This window comes from Theobroma cacao, chromosome 5, assembly GCF_053813885.1.
Source record: "Theobroma cacao isolate CCN51 chromosome 5, ASM5381388v1, whole genome shotgun sequence".
Classification (NCBI taxonomy): Eukaryota; Viridiplantae; Streptophyta; class Magnoliopsida; order Malvales; family Malvaceae; genus Theobroma; species Theobroma cacao.
Genome location: NC_142643.1, coordinates 37034072 through 37056240, shown reverse-complemented (window position 1 = coordinate 37056240; position 22169 = coordinate 37034072). Strand labels below are relative to the sequence as shown.

The following is a 22169-nucleotide window of genomic DNA, read 5'->3' as shown; positions in this document are numbered from 1 at the left end:
AATTTTGACTTCTAAATTTTAATCAAAACAAAGTATTTCATTATTATTACAAAATATGACAAAATCGAAAAAAGAAAAGAAAAGGAAAACAGTACTAACATTTTAGGTTTTTTAGCAAAAATTTGTCTTATTTCGTAGCTGCCAATTGGGAAAAAGCTAATTAAACATCGCAGATTCCGGCACGTGTACCACCGCGAAACTTGGGTCCCACACTTGTTTGACCCCACTGTTACTTACCCCATTCTCACGCGACTCCTGTGATCGTGTCTTGTACACTCATTACTCATTTTCGCGCTAAAGAAAAAAAAGAAAAAAGAAAAAGAAATTCAATCCTCATGCAGGAATTACAGCACCCATTTGTTTTTTCTTTTTAATTTTTTATTTGCTCTTAAAAAGGTCGGAGGACTGAAAATTGCCGTTTGCCTTTGGCTTTGATGAAGGGTATCGCTTCCAAGGCAAGCAAAAAAGCTACTCTTCCTACTAAAATTAGAGCGGAATAAGAAAAAGAAAAGAATCAAAAGGGAAAAAAAGAGCAGTTCTCTTTTTCTTTCTTTTACTCTCGTACTGATGAGTGATTATGATGTTTTTCTTGTAATCCTTTTTTGTATATACAAAGACTCTTAATCTTTCTTACTCTCTCAATTCTTTCTTCTAACTGGTAGATCTGTAGATTCTATTTTTTTTCTCTCTCACTTCGAAAAAGATCTTAGAACTCTCCGTTTGTATTATCCACAATGCTCCTCTGATTCTGTCAAGGTAAACTTTCTTTTGTTAAAATGCATTAAAGTATAACTGAAAGTCAACAAAAGCAAATCTAAAGAAAAATTTTGGTGGTTTTTTTTTTCTTTCGGATTGAAGAGGTGAAGTTTTGGGATAAAAAAGAATTTTTAGCTGTTTTATCGTCATGCATTTTTTCACTTTTTTGAAATGGGTATGTTTTTTATGTGTTTGATTGGTGAGAAAATTGAGGATGTAGAAAGGAAGTGATTTTCTTTTTTCTCTTTTTTTTTGGTTCTTTTTGCATTCTGAAAAGTCAACTGAATTTATCTACAATGTTGACTGGGAAAGGAGATATTTCTTCGCTCTTAAAGAACAATTTGATTACTTGAGGAAACTCAAAAATTTTGAAATTGCTTCGACTTTCTATTTCTAAAAATCAATTTTGTTACAGTGTAGCTATTTTCGAAAACTAATTTCTACTTTGTTTTTTTCTCCGATTTTATGGTTTCTATTTTCGAGTTGTTTTTCTAATTGATTTTTGTTTTTTTTCTTCTTCCTGTGTGTAAAAGGGAGTGATATTTTGTTGAAGTGAAAATGTCGTCGAAAAGAGGACTGAAATCAAAGAAATTAGGTTCAAGCAACTTGAAAGCTGCAAATTCACCTTCATCTTCAACAACTTCATCATCAAAACAGTTCCTAGAAACATCTATCGATGGCCAGAGCTCGCCAGCATCTTCATCGGCTCGAAGCAAGCCACAATACTTTTACTCTGAAAATTTGCATTTGGATGCCGACCGATCCAAAGAGAATGTCACCGTCACGGTTAGGTTTCGTCCTCTCAGGTACATTATCTTGTTTTAGCTCTCTGTTAGTATTTTGTTTCATTTATTTGTCGATGAAGGCTTATAAATTTGATTGGCGTTCGTGGATGTAGTCCGAGGGAAATTCGTCATGGCGAGGAGATTGCTTGGTATGCAGATGGGGAGACTATTGTGAGAAATGAACATAATCCGTCCATAGCATACGCATATGGTTAGTTTTGTAGATTTTGTCAGCTGACTGTTTTTTTAGACGAGAATTTCAATGATCAGGTAATATGATGCACTTGATGGAAGGAACCCTTGGGTTTTACTCGGAGTCATGTTTACTAGACACTAACTAATGAAAAATGTAGAACAAAAATATTTGTTGGGGAAATTTAGGTAGCAAAGAGCTAGAAATATTCGAAACCTCATTTCATAACATCGGTGTCACCTTCTAGGTTGTTTTCAGCCCCTAAAATTGTTTTAATTTTTGAGGATTCTAATTTTTATGTTTTGGTGGAACATTTCTCCCTCGACTATTTATATGTAAATTTAACATTCTTAGGTTGAGCATGTTCTGTTTCTGGTTTGTCATTTTTTATTGTGTACAGAAGCTTCATTAAGTTCAGATTAAGGTTTGAGTTGTCTATGTGTGTGAAATAGCACAATGATACTGTAGGAGGTTTGACAAGTACTTGCTCATTTGTACTCTATCTAAATTTTAAGAAAAACTTACTTTTCTCTCATTTTTATTTGAGGCATCTGGCTTATTGACGTAAAGTATATATATTATCCAGTGAACCTTTTTCCTTTTTTGGTATAAAATTTTTTAAGCATTCTATATTTCAGTTAATTGATCTGTTACTTCTTATGCTTCTAGATCGAGTTTTTGGCCCTACAACTACTACGCGCCATGTCTATGATGTTGCTGCTCAGCATGTTGTCAATGGTGCGATGGAAGGCATCAATGGTAAATTGTGAAGATCCCTCTTCTTAGTGAACTTGGCTCTTACATCATTCATAGCTTGCTTGAATTCTATCCTTATCCGATGAAATACGGTGTCCTTGTTTTCTCAGTGGGGCTTTTACTAGAAAAGGAATTCATTACTTTTGAATTATCAACGGTGGCCAAAAGAAAGTTAACGAACTAGTTGATAAGGACAGAGATTATTCAATGACCACCTATTGAACTAATGTTAAGGCTATTATGAGACTTAATAGTTTTGTTTAGTTTGATGCACCATGGGCTGATGATATTATGAATGCTTGCCTGTGACCAGGCAAAACTGCTGGCTTTGTGACCTGCATAGTTTTGGTCACTCTTTCAGAATCTATAACAAGATTTGAAGATATTGCCAAGGCTTCCTACTAAGGGCAAGATTGAATCTGGTGATTTTGGCTTATAAGATCATTTGAGTGGGCTTCCAGAGTATAAGAGGTTTTCAGAGTGCTTTTGCATATGGTCATTTGTTAGTGACTGCAATTATCTTGACCATTCACAGCACTGGATTGAGACCTAATTGTTAATTGGTCCTACTTCAGCCCTCTACCTTGTAATCACTCTGTAGGAAGACCATTTTAACATAGCAAAACTCAATTTGATATTTCTGGAGCCAATAGATTTGCTTACAAGGTATCCTAACCTTCCTTGGTGACTATTGTTTCAGGCAAAAAGCCACCTTCACTGAATAGAAGTACTTGCAGTTTTGCATCAGAAGTTGATGGATTGATATTGAAACTTCTGGCATTTAATTTGTATTTCTCAAAGCATTTTTGTTCCTGTAGCTTACAGTGTTGAATTCTGTTCACAGGCACCATTTTTGCTTATGGTGTGACAAGTAGTGGGAAGACTCATACAATGCATGTAAGAATAAATAATTCCTACTTCTTTTCCTTATCCTTGTATGTATGTTGTCGATTGCACGATGGTCTCACATATTTTAGTTTCATCTAAATTTGTAATTCAATGGTATGTTAATTTTTCATTTGTGTTATGGACACCAAATAGTCAGTTCTTTTTGCTGTTACACATTAGTTAAGAATTGGTTTATTAATAACTTTAAGATTTTCATACTAGGATGTAGAGAATTGGATTAATTATTATTTGTTATTGGATATAAAAGCAAAAAGGGGTTGTGGACTGGTTATTTAACCTTATAAGTTAGTGCAGTAAGCTCGAAGTTTACTGCACTCTTTAACTCAAATCTATTTAATTATGCATCTTCCTTTTCTGACATGCCTAGAAGCAGCAGTAATTCTTTATTTAAAGCTGCAATATCCTGCTCTTCTTCCTCCGCAGTTCATTCTAAGCTATTAATGAAAACATTTTATGTGTGGCTTTGAATGTGTGTGTGTGTGTGTACGTATTTATGTGTGTATGTATGTATCTCCGCAAAGTAAAACTTCATAGGCAAATGCTCAGATTTTCTCGTGGAATATATGGAAAATCTTTGAGACTTTAAGCATGTATTTTTTCTCAACTACTGTGCAATTTCTACCGGCAAAATTGTGATACATGGTATACTTTGGTCTGGCATTAGTGTTTCATGTACAGAAAAGGCAAATTATATGTTTCTATTTGAAAATACAAGTAGCATGCTTAATTTCATCTTAATTGCTGTTATGGTAGGGTGATCAGAGGTCCCCTGGAATTATACCACTTGCAGTGAAGGATGCTTTTAGTATTATTCAGGAGGTACTTATACAGGATCTTGACATGCGTAATTTCTATTTCTTGTACTTCTCATGGATACTAATGGGCCAATTATGCTGTAGACACCAAACCGGGAGTTTCTTCTTCGTGTTTCATACTTGGAGATCTATAATGAGGTGAGCTTCTTCTCTTTTTTCTTTAGCTATTAGCCTGTTATTCTTCTCTCTACCTTGACACCCTCTTTTTCCCTACAAATTGAACTAGCTTCAAATATGCTTTTCCCTTTCATACAACATAACTCTTCTTCAAGGTTTTCATCATTTCAGGTTGTTAACGACTTATTAAATCCAGCAGGACAAAATTTAAGAATCAGAGAAGATGCTCAGGTAATTGTTTATCGGTTCTGATCCTTGTTTGATATGTTATCCTTGTCATTTATAACCTTTCTACTTTTAAAATGACGTCTGCTATTGCCATCGCCTTTTTTATTCTTCTTCTATGGTTAGGTAATGCTTCAATATTACCTTAGATTAACTTCAGTGAATGTGGAAATTATGTTAATTGGACGTTGATGTTGAGCTTTTGGCATGTATATCCTGTTTTATCATCCAAATAAGGCCAACTTTAGTTTATGACTATTTAATTTCAGCTTAGTATCATAAGTTCTAGAATGATGATGTGCAGGGGTGAAGCCAGGAATTTATTCTTTGGGGGGCCGAGATAAAAGTGGGATGAACTTTAATTAGAAATAAAATAATAAAAAGAGAATACTGAACTCAATTGATTATAATGTAATTACATAAAAAGTATTAAATTCATTCCACAATTACGAAATTTATAGGATACATAAAGGATTGAATAAAATTAGTCCAACTAATACAGTAATTTTTTTTAAAGAAATAACAAATAAAAGTTATGAACCTTTTAAAACAGTGAGCTTTAAAAAAGAAAATGCTGGTAGAAAATAAAAAAAAATTTATATGTACAATTGATTTTATGTGTCCAATATTATATATGGTAGAAGCAAACATTCTTTAATTTTATTTTCTTTGTCTAAATAAAAAAATAGTTTAACATAGTAATCAATGTAAACATGCTTGTTTAATTAACTGAAAAGATAAATTTGTGATTAATTAAGGAGCTAAAATATGATTACATTTCAAATGGGTCAGCAATTTTCTTTAATTGATTGAATCTAAAAATAAAAAAGTTGTTATTTAGGAAGAGAAAACTCAACCTATTTCATTCATAATACATCATTTATATATACAGCTTAAAAACCTCTAAAATAGGAAGAGAATAAAAAAATAAAATCCCTAGAATAAAGAAAATAAAATCCCCATAATTATGATGATTCCCAATCTCTATAATTATGGTGATTTCTAATTACTATAATCACGTTTATTAATAAAAGAATATTTACACATTTCCTATTCTATAACACTCCCCCTCAAGCTGGAGCATAGATGTTAATCATGCCCAGCTTGCTACGAATATAATCAAGTCGAGGTCCATTTAACGCTTTTATGAAGATATCTCCTAGTTAGTCTTCAGTTTTAACATATTCTGTAGAGATGAACTTCTGTTGAATCTTTTCACGAACAAAATGACAATCAATTTCAATATGCTTAATTCGTTCATGAAACACGGGATTGGAGGCAATATGGAGAGTAGCTTGATTATCACACCACATTTTTGCCGGCAAAGAAGACTTAAGACCAACTTCACTTAACAGCTGATACATCCATACTACGTCACACAGTTTGTGCCATATACCACATCCTGGAGCCCCTTTCAAATAACATAAGATTTGTTCCAAAGCTGCCCAATGGTTAATTGTTGGAGCAGACATAAACTGACTGACAACGCTAACAGAGTATGCAATATCAGGATGAGTCATTGTAAGATAATTCAATTTTCCAACCAGCCTTCTATACTTTTAGGGTCTTTCAAACAATTCACCATCTTCTTTTGTAAGTTGCAAGTTAGGAGTCATTGGTGCATTACATGGCTTAGCACCCAATTTTCCTGTCTCAATCAACAAGTCAAGAACATATTTTCTTTGAGACAAGAATATACCTTTCTTACTCCTTGTCACCTCAACACCCAAAAAATACTTCAACAACCCCAAATCTTTTGTCTGAAACTGGGTATGAAGAAAGGATTTGAGAGATGAAATACCTGCAGTGTCACTCCCAGTAATGACAATATCATCAACATACACTACTAGTAAGATTATGCCTGCCTCAGACTGTTTATAAAACACTGAGTGATCACACTTACTCTTCTTCATCCCAAACTCCGGAACTGCCTCACTGAATTTGCCAAACCAAGCACGACGGCTTTGTTTTAGGCCATACAAGGATTTTCGAAGATGACAGACTTTCCCATACTCCCCTTGAGCAACAAAACCAGGTGGTTGCTCCATGTACACTTTACTCCTGGAGGTCACCATGTAAAAAAGCATTCTTGATATCTAATTGATGTAAAGGCCAATCATAGGTAGCCGCCATAGAGATGAATAAACGAACGGAGGTAAGTTTAGCTACTGGAGAGAAAGTATCAGAATAATCAACACCATAAGTCTGGGCATACCCTTTAGCACTAAGACAGGCTTTAAGGCAGAGCCACTGATCCATCAGGATTTACCTTTACAACAAACACCCATTTGCATCCAATAGCTTTCTTCCCAGCAGGCAAATCTACCAAATCCCAAGCACCATTACCATATAAAGCCACCATCTCCTCTACCATAGCCGCACACTAGCCAGGATGGGACAAGGCTTCATGAACAGTTTTAGGAATTGAAACAGAATCCAAGGATGCAACAAACGAACTAGAAGAGGAAGACAAGTGATCATAAGAAACAAAGGATGAAATAGGATAAGTACATTGACGTTTACCTTTGCGAAGAGCAATAGGGAGATGAAGACTAGGATCATGATCATTGGAGACTGGATCTGATGGCGAAGGGACTGGTAAAGGGCATGTGGTCTGAGCCTCTGGTTATCTAGAATAGACTTGGACTATAGGTGGTCAAGCACGTGCAGGATCAGGTGCAGGAATATCTGTGGTACTGATAGAATGGGTTACAATATAAACTAGTAGATTATTTTCCTCCCCGACTATCATAACTAGAAGATGAGGAAAAGAAAGGAGTATTTTCAAGGAAAGTGACATTTGCAGAGACAAGATATCGGTTAAGAGTAGGAGAATAACATCTGTAACTTTTCTGAAGACGAGAATACCCAAGGAAAACACACTTGAGAGATTTTGGATCTAATTTGGTGACCTATGGACGAACATTACGAACAAAACATGTACTACCAAATATCCTAGGTTCAATAGCAAACAAAGACTTGGAAGGAAAGAGGACAGTATAAGGACGATCACCATGAAGGACAGAGGAAGGCATCCGATTAATCAAAAAACAAGCTATAGAGACAGCATCAGCCCAAAACTGTTTAGGAACTTTCATCTGAAAGAGAAGTGCTTGAGCTACCTCAAAGAGATGTCTATTTTTTCTCTCGGCAACTCCATTTTGAGAGGGTGTATCAATACAAGAAGATTGATGGAGAATGCCATTCTGAATCATATAGGACTGAAATTTATCGAAAAAATATTCTTTGGCATTATCACTTTGCAATGTGCGCATAGAAACATTAAATTGTGTTTTTATTTTAGCACAAAAGGTACAAAAAATAGAGAATAACTCAGAACGATTTTTCATTAAGTATAGCCAAGTGACGCGAGAATACACATCAATAAAAGTAACAAAGTATTTAAAACCAGATTTAGACACAATAGGACAAGGACCTTAAACATCAGAATGGACTAACTCAAAAGTGGACATAGCCCGTTTATTGACTCTAGACATTGAAGGGAGATGATGATGCTTGGCAAACTAACATGACTCACAATCCAACGAAAATACATTTTGAAATTGAGGACATAATTTTTTTAAGGAAGATAGAGAAGGATGTCCTAACTCCCAACCGACAATGCACCTCAAAGGGGGTCAATACACTTGAACAAGCAATGGATCTCGACACCTATGTGTCAAGGTAGTAGAGACCTTCAGACTCACGACCTGTACCAATAATCCGCTTCGTCGTAAGATCCTGAAATAGACAAAAATTGGGAAAGAATGAGATACAACAATTCAAGGCACTAGTGAGTTTACTAACAGAGATTAGATTAAAAGAAAACTTGGGTAGATTTAGGACATTGGACAATGAAATTGATGGAGTTGGATTAATAGTTCCAGAACCAAGAACATAAAAGGTTGATCCATCGGCTAAAGTAACATTAGAGGAGGTTGTATGTGATTGGAAAGTGAAAAATAGATTCGAATTACCTGTCATATGATCTGAAGCACCAGAATCAATGACCCATTTGGATGATGATGAAATAAGACATGCAGTGGAGTTATCTGACTCAGTAATAGTTGTGATAGAAGTAGTGGATTTTAATGATTCCTGGTATTGAGAGAATTGAGCAAATTCATCTGCAGAAACTAGAATAGTCTTATCAGAAGATGAAGTATTAGAAGCTGCAACATTTGCTCATTGACCTCGCTAAGACTTATTTTGGAGTTTCCTACAAAATCGCTTTGTATGGCCTGGCTCAGGACAATAATAGCACACAATTCCTTCTGACTCTTGACTACGACTATCAACATCTCAGTTACGATTGCCCATTCCTCCTTTGTTACCACTTCTATTATTCTGACGATTTACAAGAGCACTATTATTAGTCTAAGCCAATGTGAAGCTAGAGCTTTCTGTACGAAGTACTCTTGTAAAGGTGTCATGCAGAGAGGAGATCTCGGAATCAGAAAGAATTTGATATGTGACAGTCTCAAGCTCTGGAGGGAGACCTGTAATAAAACTCATAACCACCATTTGCTCCCATTGAGCCTGCTGAACCTTCACATCAGGACTAAAAGGCAATAAAACATTCAACTCCTCATAAATTCTTTTAAAATCCATGAAATAGGTTGTGAGAGACCTATCTTGTTTCTTTGCACGATAAAAAGCTTTACATACCTCATAAATACGAGAGATATTCCCTTTATCAGAATATAAAAAATCTAAATAATCTATCAACTCTTTAACAAACTTATAATGATTAATCAGGTTAACAATCTCACTATTAATGTAATTTCGAATCTGCAGGAATAGCCGTGCATCTTCCCTCATCTAGGTTTGCCTTGTATTATCAGTAGGAGGATCATTAGTAATATGATCATCCTTATCAATGCTTCTTAAATAGAGCCGAACTGTCTTGCTCCAATCCAAATAATTGGAACCATCAAGTTTATGTTCTGTAATCTTTGTCATCACAGGAATCACATCAGCCACTACCATTGATTTTTTCTCTGGCACAGACTCTGCCATCTTGAAAACCCAATAACAAAACCCGACAAGAATACCAAACTATCTTGTTGAAACCTTCCGGCGTGAAGACGAAGAGAAGACCGGAGTGAATCTCCGACAGACGGTCGACGTGTGGAACATAACTAGAAACTAAGAAGTCTGTTTTAAAGGAAACAGATTTGCCAAAACAGCTCTGATACCATGTTATTTAGGAAGAGAAAACTCAACCTATTTCATTCATAATACATCATTTATATATACAGTCTAAAAATCTCTAAAATAGGAAAAGAATAAAGAAAATAAAATCCCCATAATTATGATGATTCCCAATCCCTATAATTATGGTGATTTCTAATTCCTATAATCACGTTTATTAATAAAAAAATATTTACACATTTCCTATTCTATAACAATTATCAACTCATTATGTTTACCTTATCATTACAAAATTTGATGAAAGAGAGGATGGTGAGCAAATTGTATATTTTAGGGGGGGACCAAATTAGGTTTTACCATTTTTTATATGAATGCATGTATTTGGAAAATTTTGATGAGCCAAAGGGGGGCCAAGGCCCCTGCCAGCTCCCCTGGGTTCATCTCTATTATGTGGCAAGTACACATCTGTAAAAAATGCTTAGTGGTTCCTTGTAGTGGCCAGGTGTGTGCGCTAGGGAATATGCAGTTTGCCTTGTCTTTAAATTCTTGGATATTTGTTTGCTATTTTTCACACAATATAATCATTTTTTTCTGATTAGATTGTTATGAGTGTATGCAATTTAGTTGTTATCATTGATATGGCTAGTGTTTGTTACATTTTTGAAGTGTGTTATTTATTTATTGCTGGTTAATGGCTGTAGGGAACCTTTGTTGAAGGAATAAAGGAAGAAGTTGTACTATCCCCTGCTCATGCCCTCTCTCTTATAGCAGCTGGAGAAGGTAAATCATGCTGGCATGTTTTGCGATATCCAGAGAGTAGTTGTCGAAATTGGAACTGGAAGATTGTGTAGAGAGCTTCTGTGGGTCCAAACTTCTGATCATTTATGTTACCTAAACTAATATTAGCTATCTATTTTGAAATTGGATAAAATGACTATGTAGTTTACAGACTCAAAAGAGGGAGCTCATGCGCATGAAATTTTTGATGTAGATGTGTATTTGTGTGGGGCTGTCCTCTTCATTGCACGCATTGTCAATGTTTGTTATTTGGGCCAGTGTCCTTTTCCTTCTGCTAGCAGTAATTGAATTTTTTCAATACTATTTGATTAGATTTCATTCTTTAAAAACAGAACACAGACATGTTGGATCAACAAACTTCAATTTACTCAGCAGCAGGAGCCATACAATATTTACACTGGTATACTCACTATTACTCTGCTTCTTGTAAAAGTTCCTTGTCTCTCCCCCCATTTTGGTTTTACCACTTCAAGTGATGTTTGCTAATGCTATAGCTATTTTAAGTGGTACCCACTGCAATCTGTTTATCTAAGTATTTGCAAGAAATAAAGTTGATTCCCTGTTTTGAAGTGTTGATTCATTGCTGTTACATGTCAAATATCTTAATAGTGCTTGCTGTAGTTCTGATTTCGGATGGTGTATTTGATTAATTGATGGTCATTACATGTTCACATATTCACTGCCACAGCTGATTATTTCCTTTGGCCACCTTGTCTATAGACAATAGAGAGCAGCCCATGTGGTGAAAATAGTGAAGGCGAAGCTGTAAATCTGTCACAGCTGGTAAATGCTACAGCCTTAATCCTGGGGCCAATATCAATTACATTTTGGTTACTTCTTTATGTTTCCTATTTTGTCCAATTTTTATTTATTACTTTGTTTTATACATGTTTACCCTCTTCTCTGATTTGGGGAGGAGCTAACGGTATTAATGTCTATGTATTACACTGTTGATGAAAATATTTTAACTTTTCTATAATTTACTTATACATGCAGAACCTCATCGATCTGGCAGGTTCTGAGAGCTCGAAGGCTGAAACAACTGGTGTTAGACGAAAGGAAGGATCTTATATCAACAAAAGCTTGCTAACCCTAGGAACTGTGAGCCCTGATTTTCTGTTTTTGTTTGAGTCATAGTGGAATTGAACTGTTCTGGGTTTGCATTAAGTTCTTTCTCTTTAACCTCTCAATCAATAGTTGATCATATACAGTCCATTTCTGGTGTGTGTGAGAGCTGTATGCATGGATATGCTCTTGGTTACTTGATTTAAATTCTATGTTAACTGTAACAAGAGTTATGAGATTATATATGTAACTACAGCAGAGTAGCATTAAACCGACTTCCTATTTATTCTTGGCTTCGTATCTTTTTCTTTTCCCCTCTAAAATATTGTTAACATTAAAAGGGAGACGCCAAAAGGTTTTTCCTAATTTATTTGTGGGTGTTGATTGAAACTAGTATAAAGTGTTGAATGTTCTTAATTTTCTTTTTTGAATATATGTTTTCTGAGATATCAGATTCTTAAATTGTTAAGACAAGTATGTAACAACCATGTACTTCAACCTCATACACAGATGAATTCATGCCTATGTATCGAGTACTTTTCATTTTGTTCTGTGATGGTATACGGTGCATAGAAACTTGTAAATAAAATACAAAGGGAAAATGCTACATGTCTGGGCTAAATTTTTGTTGATTGTTATGCATTTCTGGATTATTTTAATGTGCAAGGGTGTCTCCGAGATGTCTTCTTTAACATTTTCTGGTATGTTAACTGCAGAAGATATTTTAGAGCACATGATAATACTCTGTTCTTATAACTGCTGGCATTGACAGCTTGTTGGGATCTGATGACATAGACATACCATTTTATTTTATTTAATGGTTTCATAACATGTGCTCTCTCTCTCTAAACAAATGATTTTGTTGGTGTTTACTTGATCTTTGATGAACAATAGTAATTTCCCCATGGTCTTATGCATATTTGTAAATACTATTACGAATGTCTTTTTTACAGGATAAACTTGGCTTAGAATTTGACCTTGTGATATTTGTAGGTAATATCTAAATTGACAGATGGGAGAGCCACTCATATACCATACAGGGATTCGAAGCTGACGAGGCTGCTTCAGTCGTCATTAAGTGGTCATGGGCGTGTATCTGTAAGCATCATTGTTGGATACCTTGTTGAAAAACATGTCATATCTAGGTCAACAAAAAGATGTTAGAAATATGTAAATGTGTCACCATATTCCTCTCTGAAAAAGTACTACTTGCTTAAGGTTTCTTCCTATTTGTTTTCTTTTCTGTCCAAAATTTCAGCTCATTTGCACTGTCACACCTTCATCAAGTAACACGGAAGAGACACACAATACACTGAAATTTGCTCACCGTGCTAAACACATTGAAATCCAAGCAGCACAGAACAAGGTATGCACACATTTGTATCAATCCTGTGTATGTATTTATTACATACTTACATATATACATATGTGTGTGTATGTGCGCCCACGCGAGTGCGCATGTGTGTGTGTACACACACACACACAACTATTATACTTGGAATATTATTTTTTATAATTTTTATTATTTACATTGTCAAAATGTAGATTATTGATGAGAAATCACTTATCAAAAAATACCAAAATGAGATACGCTGTTTGAAGGAAGAGTTGGAACAATTGAAGCGGGGTATTGTAACAATTCCTCAACTAAAAGATATTGGAGAAGATGATATTGTACTCTTAAAGCAGAAGGTACATTTCTTTTGCATTGACTACAATTGCTGAAGTTTAATGTTTAGTTGTAGTTTGATCTAACTGTGAATCTAGTCTATGGGGAAAATTTGCTACTTCATAAGTTCCATTGTAGAATATGATATCATTGTGTGTTTGTAAGTATGTGATTTGGGCTCATAGAGAGGTAGGTAGTAGTTAAAAATGCTGACTCCTTGTGGTAGTGTGTGCTTAAAGTTTTAACATATTTAAGAAGTGTTGTGTCTTGCTTAACTGGTAGCATCCTTTTATTTTGTGGGGTATGTGGGTTGTGGAGTTAAATTTTGTCAATAACAATACAGTCTATCCTGCTCATTCCTATACTGTTGATGATTCTGTCTAGCAAAAGATTATCTAAGACTTAGCAACCGTTGACCATTCTCCTTCCTAACATATTATTACTGAAGCATGTGGATAAGATGAGGTTCTCTTTTTGAGCAGTCCTTTGCTCAATAATCAGTCCTTTTGATTTTGCTAATTTATGTTTATTTTTTTTAAGCAGTTCTGAGTATAGAAAAAGTAATAGTTTTGACCCATTGGGTGGGACCCTACTCTTTATGCATTTTCTAGAAAGGCTGTGGAAACTTCTTTACTTCTGGATACCATATACAAAGTACTGACAGATTACCTGATTCCTCAGCAAGCTAATAGCAGGTGTGGGCAAAAGTAAATTAAAGAAGGTTTTCTAGTCTACTTGGTTTGGAAAAATATCTTCAGCAGGCTTTCCTATCATTAAGATAAAAATTTTGCTTGTTGCCAGACATTTTGAACTTCTTCCTTCATTGTCAATTTGTGGTTATTCTATTCTTGTTAACATGGCCTCTGTAGTTCTTGAATCTTTTGGTGACCTTAGATTAGAGACTTGGGGAGAAAAGCATACCAATTTTAGGTGCTTGTGGTAGAAGGAGAAAATAATAACTTCCAAAATATGGGGAAAACACTTTTTTTTCTGTTGCTGACCTTTCCATCTTCTCAATCTTTTGATACTGCACGCCAAGATGTTGAGTTGGGATTGGATGCTGCTATGAAATCATATGGAAAGACAAATTTGAGATAATTAACTCTAACAAAATTCACAATGATGCTATCTTATGGGATCCTGTATGTTAACTTGGATTGATTTAGATTAGATTTCACCTCAGAAACATTACAGTGCATGACATGTTTTTGGCATAAACAGTGAACCTAAAGGCATCCTTGGTGTAATGTTGACATGTTTCTTTTTTCTTTTCCCTTGTATCACCTTTTAAAGAAAGTAATCACTTGGTATCAGGTTAATTGAGTTGATGTAAATAATTCTTGAATCATTGCTGCTAATTTTATCTCGAAGGGAAAAAGAGAGATGAATCACATCTTGACTTTGACAATTCTTTTGTTGTGATCTTTAAAGCTAGAAGATGGTCAAGTCAAGCTGCAATCAAGGTTGGAGCAAGAAGAAGAAGCGAAAGCGGCTTTATTGAGCAGAATACAGCGATTGACAAAATTGATTCTTGTCTCCACAAAAGCTTCACAATCATCAAGATTTCCTCAACGCCCTGGTCTTAGGAGGAGACATTCATTTGGAGAAGAAGAGGTATCATGGTTGATCTTATTTACTTCATATACTAATTTTCATGTTTTAGTGGATGACTCGAGTTGTTTTTACACCCTTCAGAGATCAACTTTGTTTAATCTGATTGTCTCTAATTATAGTTACTTATATATATTGCACAGCTTGCATACCTACCACATAGAAGGCGGGACTTGATCCTGGATGAGGAGAATGTTGAGTTGTATGTTTCCCTTGAAGGGAATGCTGAAACTGGAGATGATACACTTAAAGAGGAGAAAAAGACTCGAAAGCATGGCTTGCTAAACTGGCTTAAGCTCCGAGTACGTTTGTTGTAGATCTTTAGTGCTCTGTGTTTGTTTTTTAAAGTCAATGCTTATTGTTTTAATCAAGAATATAAGCTTTGGGGTTAGTCTGGATAAAGTAGCTAAGATAGTAATGGGATTTCTTTCACCTTCTGATCTTTGCATTCATTTTAGCAACTCAGCATGCCAAAATAAATAATCTGAAAGTGGCTTACTGATGTAATGGTAACTGTTGGCATTTGATTCATTAGAACTGGAGTGCTCATAAGTGGTTGCTCACTTGTCATTGCTGGATATCTGCTCTAAACTGCAATGGTTGTTGTCAAGAATGTTAATTGAGAGCTTCGAATTTCTGATTATATACAGAAGAGAGTTACAGAACAGCTGAGCTGCATTTTTTTGGCTTTAATATTCCTTTTCCTCATTAAGATTTAATTTATTGCCTTGCAAAGTTAATTGCTTTGCCCTTCTCTATTGGTTGAGTTTGTAAGACTAATCTGTCCTATAATATTTAGCTAAAAATATTGTAAACTATTTTATTTTTCTCTGAAGCCTAAAAACTTGAAATTGATTACCTATTAATATTGCAGTGTAAGAAAACAAAAAGGAAGAAAACTTAGTCTAGATGCCATTTTTTTTTAATTTCATAAATGATGCTCATATAAAGGGCTTTTAGATAAATAGCTTGTGCAACTAAATAAGCTCATGCAAGCATTGATACCAAACTAATTGGTGTCAGTTACATGAATATTTTTCTAGTGGAGCATGCATAGAAGTAGATGCATCTTTTTCCTCCTTTGTAGCTTATATTATTTACATTTCTTGTCCAGAAACGTGATAGTGGTGTGGGGACATTGACGAGTGCCAGCGATAAATCAAGTGGAATTAAATCTAATAGTACACCTTCTACCCCTCAAGCAGGAAGGAATAACTTCCGTGCAGAATCTAGGCTTTCCCAATCTTTACTCACAGCAAGTTCTCCACCCATGGATCTTCTATCAGATGGTAGACAAGATAGAGAAGTTCCAGAGGACAATTACATTGGACAAGAGACACCTTTGGTATGAAAATGTTTTTATTTCTCTTTCTATTTTACATAATTGCCCCCCAAGTGTAATAGTTTTCAACTCATTTCTTTCATGCTCAACTTCGTTAAACATTTCAATTGTGTTACGGCGTAGTCTCCCTGTTAAGGAATGTTATGTTATCTAACTACAGTTAAATTTAGAATTTTCTGTGGCCTAATTATATAATTTATTTTTGTTTTGAGGATTGTATTGTGCATAGTTCAGTAAGTAGAGTTTGATGCCTTGTTTGTTCCAGACAAGCATAAAAACAATTGATCAGATAGATCTATTGAGGGAGCAGCAGAAGATTTTGTCTGGAGAGGTAGCACTCCATTCAAGTGCTTTAAAGCGGTTGTCTGAGGAGGCTGCCAGAAATCCCCAGAATGAACAGATTCAAGTAAAACTACTGGCTTCATAACATCCTTGTTATTTGCTTTGGTCCTCCTAAAAACTGAATTTTGTTGTCCTTTTTGTATTTAAGGTCGAGATGAAAAAGTTGAGTGATGAAATCAGGGGGAAGAGTGAACAAATTGCTTTGCTAGAAAAGCAAATTGCTGATTCCATCATGGTTTCACACAACAAGATGGACAAATCAGAAATATCACAAGTAAGTTAAGCTTGTCTTATTGGTTCCATAGGCCATTTGCCTCTTCCTGCAACTCCATCTTTACGCTCTTTTTTTTTTTTAATGCTACAGTCTATTGCTGAATTGGTGGCACAATTAAATGAGAAGTCCTTTGAACTTGAGGTAATCAATTTCTGTATATGTTCAATCAAGAATGTATTTCCATGAATCTTTGCATTATAGACTAAAGGCATTTTAGCTTCCCAAGTTAAATCAGGTTATCTGATGTTGTTCTAATAAGAAAACTCGTGGAGTCAGTACATTACTACGAGCTCCTACATAGAATAGCACAAGAGTCTACAAAAATTGAACTGCAGTGACATGGTCAAAGGAACCAAAGAATGCTATCAAACTTTCCTCAGCCCTTTGCCAGTTGTCCCTTTGATTCTTCTGATTTTCTCGTGTACTGTGTTATAAATTCCGTTTCCAGGTTAAAGCTGCAGACAATCGAATAATCCAAGAGCAGCTCAACCAGAAGGTAGATATACCTGCTTAACTTCTGTATAAATATATTTGTCCCATGCTCATGCCTCACAAGTAGCTTTCCAGTCTGAGAGCCAGTTCTGACTTGAGCCTCTTTTATCAGATTTGTGAATGTGAAGGACTGCAAGAAACCGTTGCCTCCTTAAAGCAGCAGCTCTCTGATGCACTAGAATCACTAAACAGTTGCCTGCAGATGGACCAAGAGGCTGTGGCATCAAAAGATAAGAGTGAAGATTTGCTTATAAAAGCACAGGTGCTTTTAAATACTTGATGACTAAATTGCTCATATGGTACCTTAATTGAGTGGCCAAGTCATGTAATGGCATACCATTTACACTTGTCCCCATGCTCGACTCCCCCTTAGTAATTGCAACATGTCTAGATGTTAATTTCTTAGATTATATTTTTTGAGGAATCAAAATGAAAATTGGAGGCAATCTCTTAGTTATATGTTACACCTTTATATTTGTGTGGACAATTTGGTGCTTCATAATCATTCTTTGTCTTTTTACAGAGAACTCTAGCATGGAAACGGTAATAACTTCTTATGTCTCTAAATTTGTAATACATGCAATAAAGCAACCCCCTTGTTATATTTGTGACGTTATAACATTTTTTCTTTATGTAACACTTAAAATGCACAGAAGTCCTTAGAAGATAGAGCTTGGTATCTAGATTGGCTAGTTACATATGATTATAAAATTACATGTCTTGTGTGTATGTCTCTTGAGATAAAGCTAGTTTTCTCAAACATAGAAGTTTATAGCACACCATAGCCTTTATGTTTTTCTTCCCGACTTATTCATTACAGTGATATTAGTATGTATGCTTGCTTAACATAATTTTCATTGTGTACTGACTTTTTAATGATTTCACTTTCATGAAAGTCAACATTAGAGTTAAATTCCTGATTTTGCTTGATCAGGTGACCGAGATCGAAGAACTGAAGCAGAAAGTTGTGGAACTAACTGAGTCAAAAGAACATCTAGAATTGCGGAACCAGAAACTGTCGGAGGAGAGTTCATATGCCAAAGGGCTAGCCTCAGCTGCTGCCGTGGAGCTGAAGGCATTGTCAGAAGAAGTTGCTAAACTAATGAATCATAACGAGAGACTAGCCGCCGAACTAACAGCAGCAAAGAACTCTCCCACCCAACGTCGAACAAGTACACTACGGAACGGCCGAAGAGAGAGTCTGACCAAACGAAATGACCAGGTTGGATCACCCTCAGATCTCAAGAGAGAACTGGCTATAAGTAAAGAGAGAGAGCTTTCATATGAAGCTGCTCTCCTAGAGAAGGATCATCGAGAGGTGGAGCTTCAAAGAAAGGTTGAAGAATCTAAGCAAAGAGAAGCTTATCTGGAAAATGAACTTGCAAACATGTGGGTTCTTGTTGCCAAATTAAAAAAATCCAATGGAGTGGATACTGTCGTTTCAGAATCAACATAAGAGAAACAGCAAGGTGAGTTTGAGGTGAACCAGGAATGATGGTTCCGTGGCTCAATTATCCAGTAATGATAATTCGGCTTCGGTTAGTATTGGATTGGGAGAGTCGTGTTTAGAGAATGTTGTTGTGCATTGCAGATGGGGGCCATTGTGTATTCCATGTGAGTTTTTTTTTTTGATTGATTCTCCAAATTTGTTGTCTCCAGTGGGTTCTTTCCTTTTGCCCCCTTCCTCACTTTTTATCCATTGGGGCATTGTATATGAAAAGCTTCACATGTGCATTAGTGTTGAAAGTTGTAGTTTTGTTTTTCGTCAGTTTTGCTGGAATGGAAGAGGTTCTTAGATCTCTTTCCCCCACCCCTTTAGCTGGACAGATCCTTTTTGCAGTTTCCCTTTTTTCTTCTTCTTCTTCTGGACAGCTGACAGAAACTGAAGTACTAAACTACAGTTTTAGTCTCCAAAGAAAAATGTGGACAGTCCAAGTTGGTAAATTCAGTTTGGGGATAATATGGAAAAAGCAAGCTAACCATGGATCACATTTCACAAAGGCTTTTATGGTATTGACGCATCAAGGCTCTCAGCCTTTTCTTTTCAATTGGGTTAGTTCGATGTAAAAGGAAATATTTCTATGCTGTATTACCATTGAAGGAGTGAGAAATACATGGTAACTCCAGCTGAGCAAATTGTATATGCGTTTGAGAATTTGGAAAGAATTAAACTAGAATGAGTAATTGTAGAATTTCTTATTTACTGTGATCATAGATATACGAAATTGATTTTTGCAAATCAAACGTAAGATGTATCAATCGAATTCTACTACTTATTTACTTAATTCCTTCTCGATTTGGATCTGTTGGTTTGTTCTTACGTTACATTGATTAATCTAATCTCTAAAATGGAGGAATATACAGCAAAGGGAAACAGCACTGGATTTTAGATTCCACAACGACGACTTACAATTAATGCATTATGCATCTCTGTATAGAGAGAAAACAAAAAGGATAAAACAACTGCCAGGACCAAGAAAGGAGAAGGAGCAGATCGCATCCCTATAGCTAGCTACGCAGATAGCTTTATTATATCTTTATTTTTTCCTAATTTAAAGTTCCATAGTCCTACCGGCTTTCCATTTAGAGCTTCAGATTTGAGTCCATCTTTTCTGAAAGAGCACCGTCTGCAGCTTTGTTCTCTCCACCATTGGTCGTGCTTGTCTGTTTAAACAGATGGTGCAGCGCCAATGGCAGCAGTTCCTTACAGCAGGGAGGCTCAAAATGATAATTCGAGCACCCAAAACAACCCCCACAGCGATCTATGACTCCATATCCTGGAAAATTCTCAGTCAATGGCACCGAGCTGTCGAAGTCTTCGGCTTTTTTGCCTTCATAAGCTGGCCCTGACACATGATCAGTGCTGTCAGAGCCTGCTTGAGCTATCAGGTCATCCCAATTATAGTCAATGAATTGGCAATCTTTGCAGGGTGGTATAACCTTTATATTGAAAGGCTCGATAACTATCCCTGGTGTCGGCCTTGAGTTTCCCTTTCCCAGTGATTCCTTGAGAGCAATTATCCCTGCCAAGGCTTCCTCTCTTGCGGTTAATGCAGCTTGATATTGGTCTCCTCCTAAGGCATCCGAGGCATGGGAATGGGATGAGGCCTCGGAGCACATGGAAGGACATGACCACATGGATTTCACCACTGCCTCCAGCCCCAGGCTCACCCTAGGTTTTGATGGAGCGGTTGAGCTCTCACGACAGTTTGCCTTGGCTTGCATGTTGACGATATTGACTCAAAAGAAAGAATATCTAGGGAGAGGTCAGAGGTAGAGGTGGGGTTGGGACTTGGGAAGCAGACCAGGAGAGGCTATTTATTGAGGATTTTTGGTGTACCTTATTCGATAACATATATACGGTAAGAGTTTAGGGTTAAAAAATAAGAAATGTTTTTTAGTAGGAAGGTATATATAAAATTCAAATTTTATTAAAATATTTTTTTAATAGAATTTTAATAAAATCTATTTAAAGAAATTAAAATTTTACTTTCTAGATAAGAGTATCATACACTGATCACTAAATCAAATGTTTGATTGTTGTTATTAATAATTATTTAAAATATATATAATTATCATTTCATAGACATTTATTTTTCATAGTCTTTGAAGGAACATAAAGAATGAATATTTTATGAATATGGTTTAGCCTTAATTAATAGACAGATAAGAGTAGATATGGCAATTAGGGCCACACCCCAACAAGTTTCCAAGTTAGTGCATCTAATTCCATGGTCTTATTAGCAGTATAGTCACCATATAAAAACCGGCTAAGGATGCATTAATTGATCCATTAATTAAGACCACATCTCTTTGTCAAGCAAATATGGAAAGGAATCCCCTTCTCTCTGTCCTGTGAAAAGAGAGCAGTTTAAGCTAGCCCTTAAACATGGAAGGGTATTTATCTTACTTTCCAATGTCTGGTTCTGTAGTTGAAAAACAAAACTATGAATCCCATTGGACCGACTGACAAAAAGAAGCCTAAAAATTTAAGCTATGTCAATCCCCTTTGGATTTTCTAATTAATACCTTATCAGACTCCAAATATCACCATAAATGCTATCATATTAATGGAAAACGCTCGTCCCATTACCAACTTTCTATGGATTCTATGCATATATTTGGGCCAAAAGAAAAAAAAAAAAAAGGGGGGGTAAGAAAAAATGAGTAAATCACCTGTTTCATGAAGCCTATGTTTGTAAATATGGCTGCAATGGATAATGGATTATATCTTTTCTTTTCCCCCCCTTAACTTTTTATACTCCAAGCAGCAATGGATTCTTCAGGGCATCCATTGATGTGGAATAAGCTGCAAATATATTGCTTCCTCCTTTTTTTTTTTTAAATGGCAAATATACTGCTTATAAAAGAATTATGGCATGTATTTCAAAATGTTCATCAAACTTCAACACATTTATAAAGTTAACCTGGCTACTCATTGAAATAATTTTGATGAATATCAAACTTTGAATTTGTCATGGGCATTCTATGGTAAGGTATAATTCTTTATCAAAATTGTGCTTACTAAATTAGCTTAGAGTAGTCCTCGCCATTTCATTTAACCGGTTACAGATACTTCAATAAATCATTGATTTGTTGTAACAGATGATACAATCATTGATTTGTTGTAATCAATGATAGATCATCTATGTATATGCTTTTACGTGATTATTAATAGATCATCATATCATTTGTGCTTCAATCATCTTTAAATTTGTTGTAGATTATTAATTTTATTTGTATTTGTTGTAAATCATTGATGAGATACAAATCAATACGTAATCTTAATTCTTCCTTTTCACTTTTAAATTTATCAATATATTTATGATGTGTCGTAAATTCTAACGAGTTTATAAACTTACATGT

The 22169-nt window shown here is 35.4% G+C and overlaps 1 protein-coding gene across 2 annotated transcripts; it reads left to right on the top strand.

Annotated features, from left to right (window-relative positions):
• The first annotated feature begins 372 nt into the window (after window positions 1-372).
• On the top strand, window positions 373-19515 carry LOC18599147 (P-loop containing nucleoside triphosphate hydrolases superfamily protein). Of its 2 annotated transcripts, XM_007028986.3 has the most exons (24): window positions 373-756; window positions 1290-1562; window positions 1655-1752; window positions 2404-2493; window positions 3335-3387; window positions 4153-4218; window positions 4299-4352; window positions 4503-4562; window positions 10412-10490; window positions 10841-10908; window positions 11229-11291; window positions 11505-11609; window positions 12567-12671; window positions 12832-12939; window positions 13119-13265; window positions 14674-14856; window positions 14997-15155; window positions 15968-16198; window positions 16461-16601; window positions 16686-16811; window positions 16902-16952; window positions 17260-17307; window positions 17416-17565; window positions 18238-19515. In XM_007028986.3, the coding sequence occupies exons 2-24, from the start codon at window positions 1315-1317 to the stop codon at window positions 18757-18759; spliced, it is 2955 nt and encodes a 984-aa protein (XP_007029048.3). In that variant the 5' UTR covers window positions 373-756; window positions 1290-1314; the 3' UTR covers window positions 18760-19515. The 2 variants fall into 2 exon arrangements, with proteins under 2 accessions (XP_007029048.3, XP_017977078.2); XM_018121589.2 differs by lacking the exons at window positions 373-756; window positions 1290-1562; window positions 1655-1752 and having other exon boundaries at window positions 2405-2493; window positions 4487-4562; window positions 18238-19129.
• The last annotated feature ends 2654 nt before the right edge of the window (window positions 19516-22169 follow it).

Bases quoted from the DNA above. Each gene is read 5' to 3' on its own strand.
- LOC18599147 (XM_007028986.3), top strand. From the start codon at position 1,315: ATGTCGTCGAAAAGAGGACTGAAATCAAAGAAATTAGGTTCAAGCAAC. The intron at 12,940-13,118 runs GTATGCACACAT...GTCAAAATGTAG, and splicing joins TCCAAGCAGCACAGAACAAG to ATTATTGATGAGAAATCACT. The intron at 13,266-14,673 runs GTACATTTCTTT...TGATCTTTAAAG, and splicing joins TTGTACTCTTAAAGCAGAAG to CTAGAAGATGGTCAAGTCAA.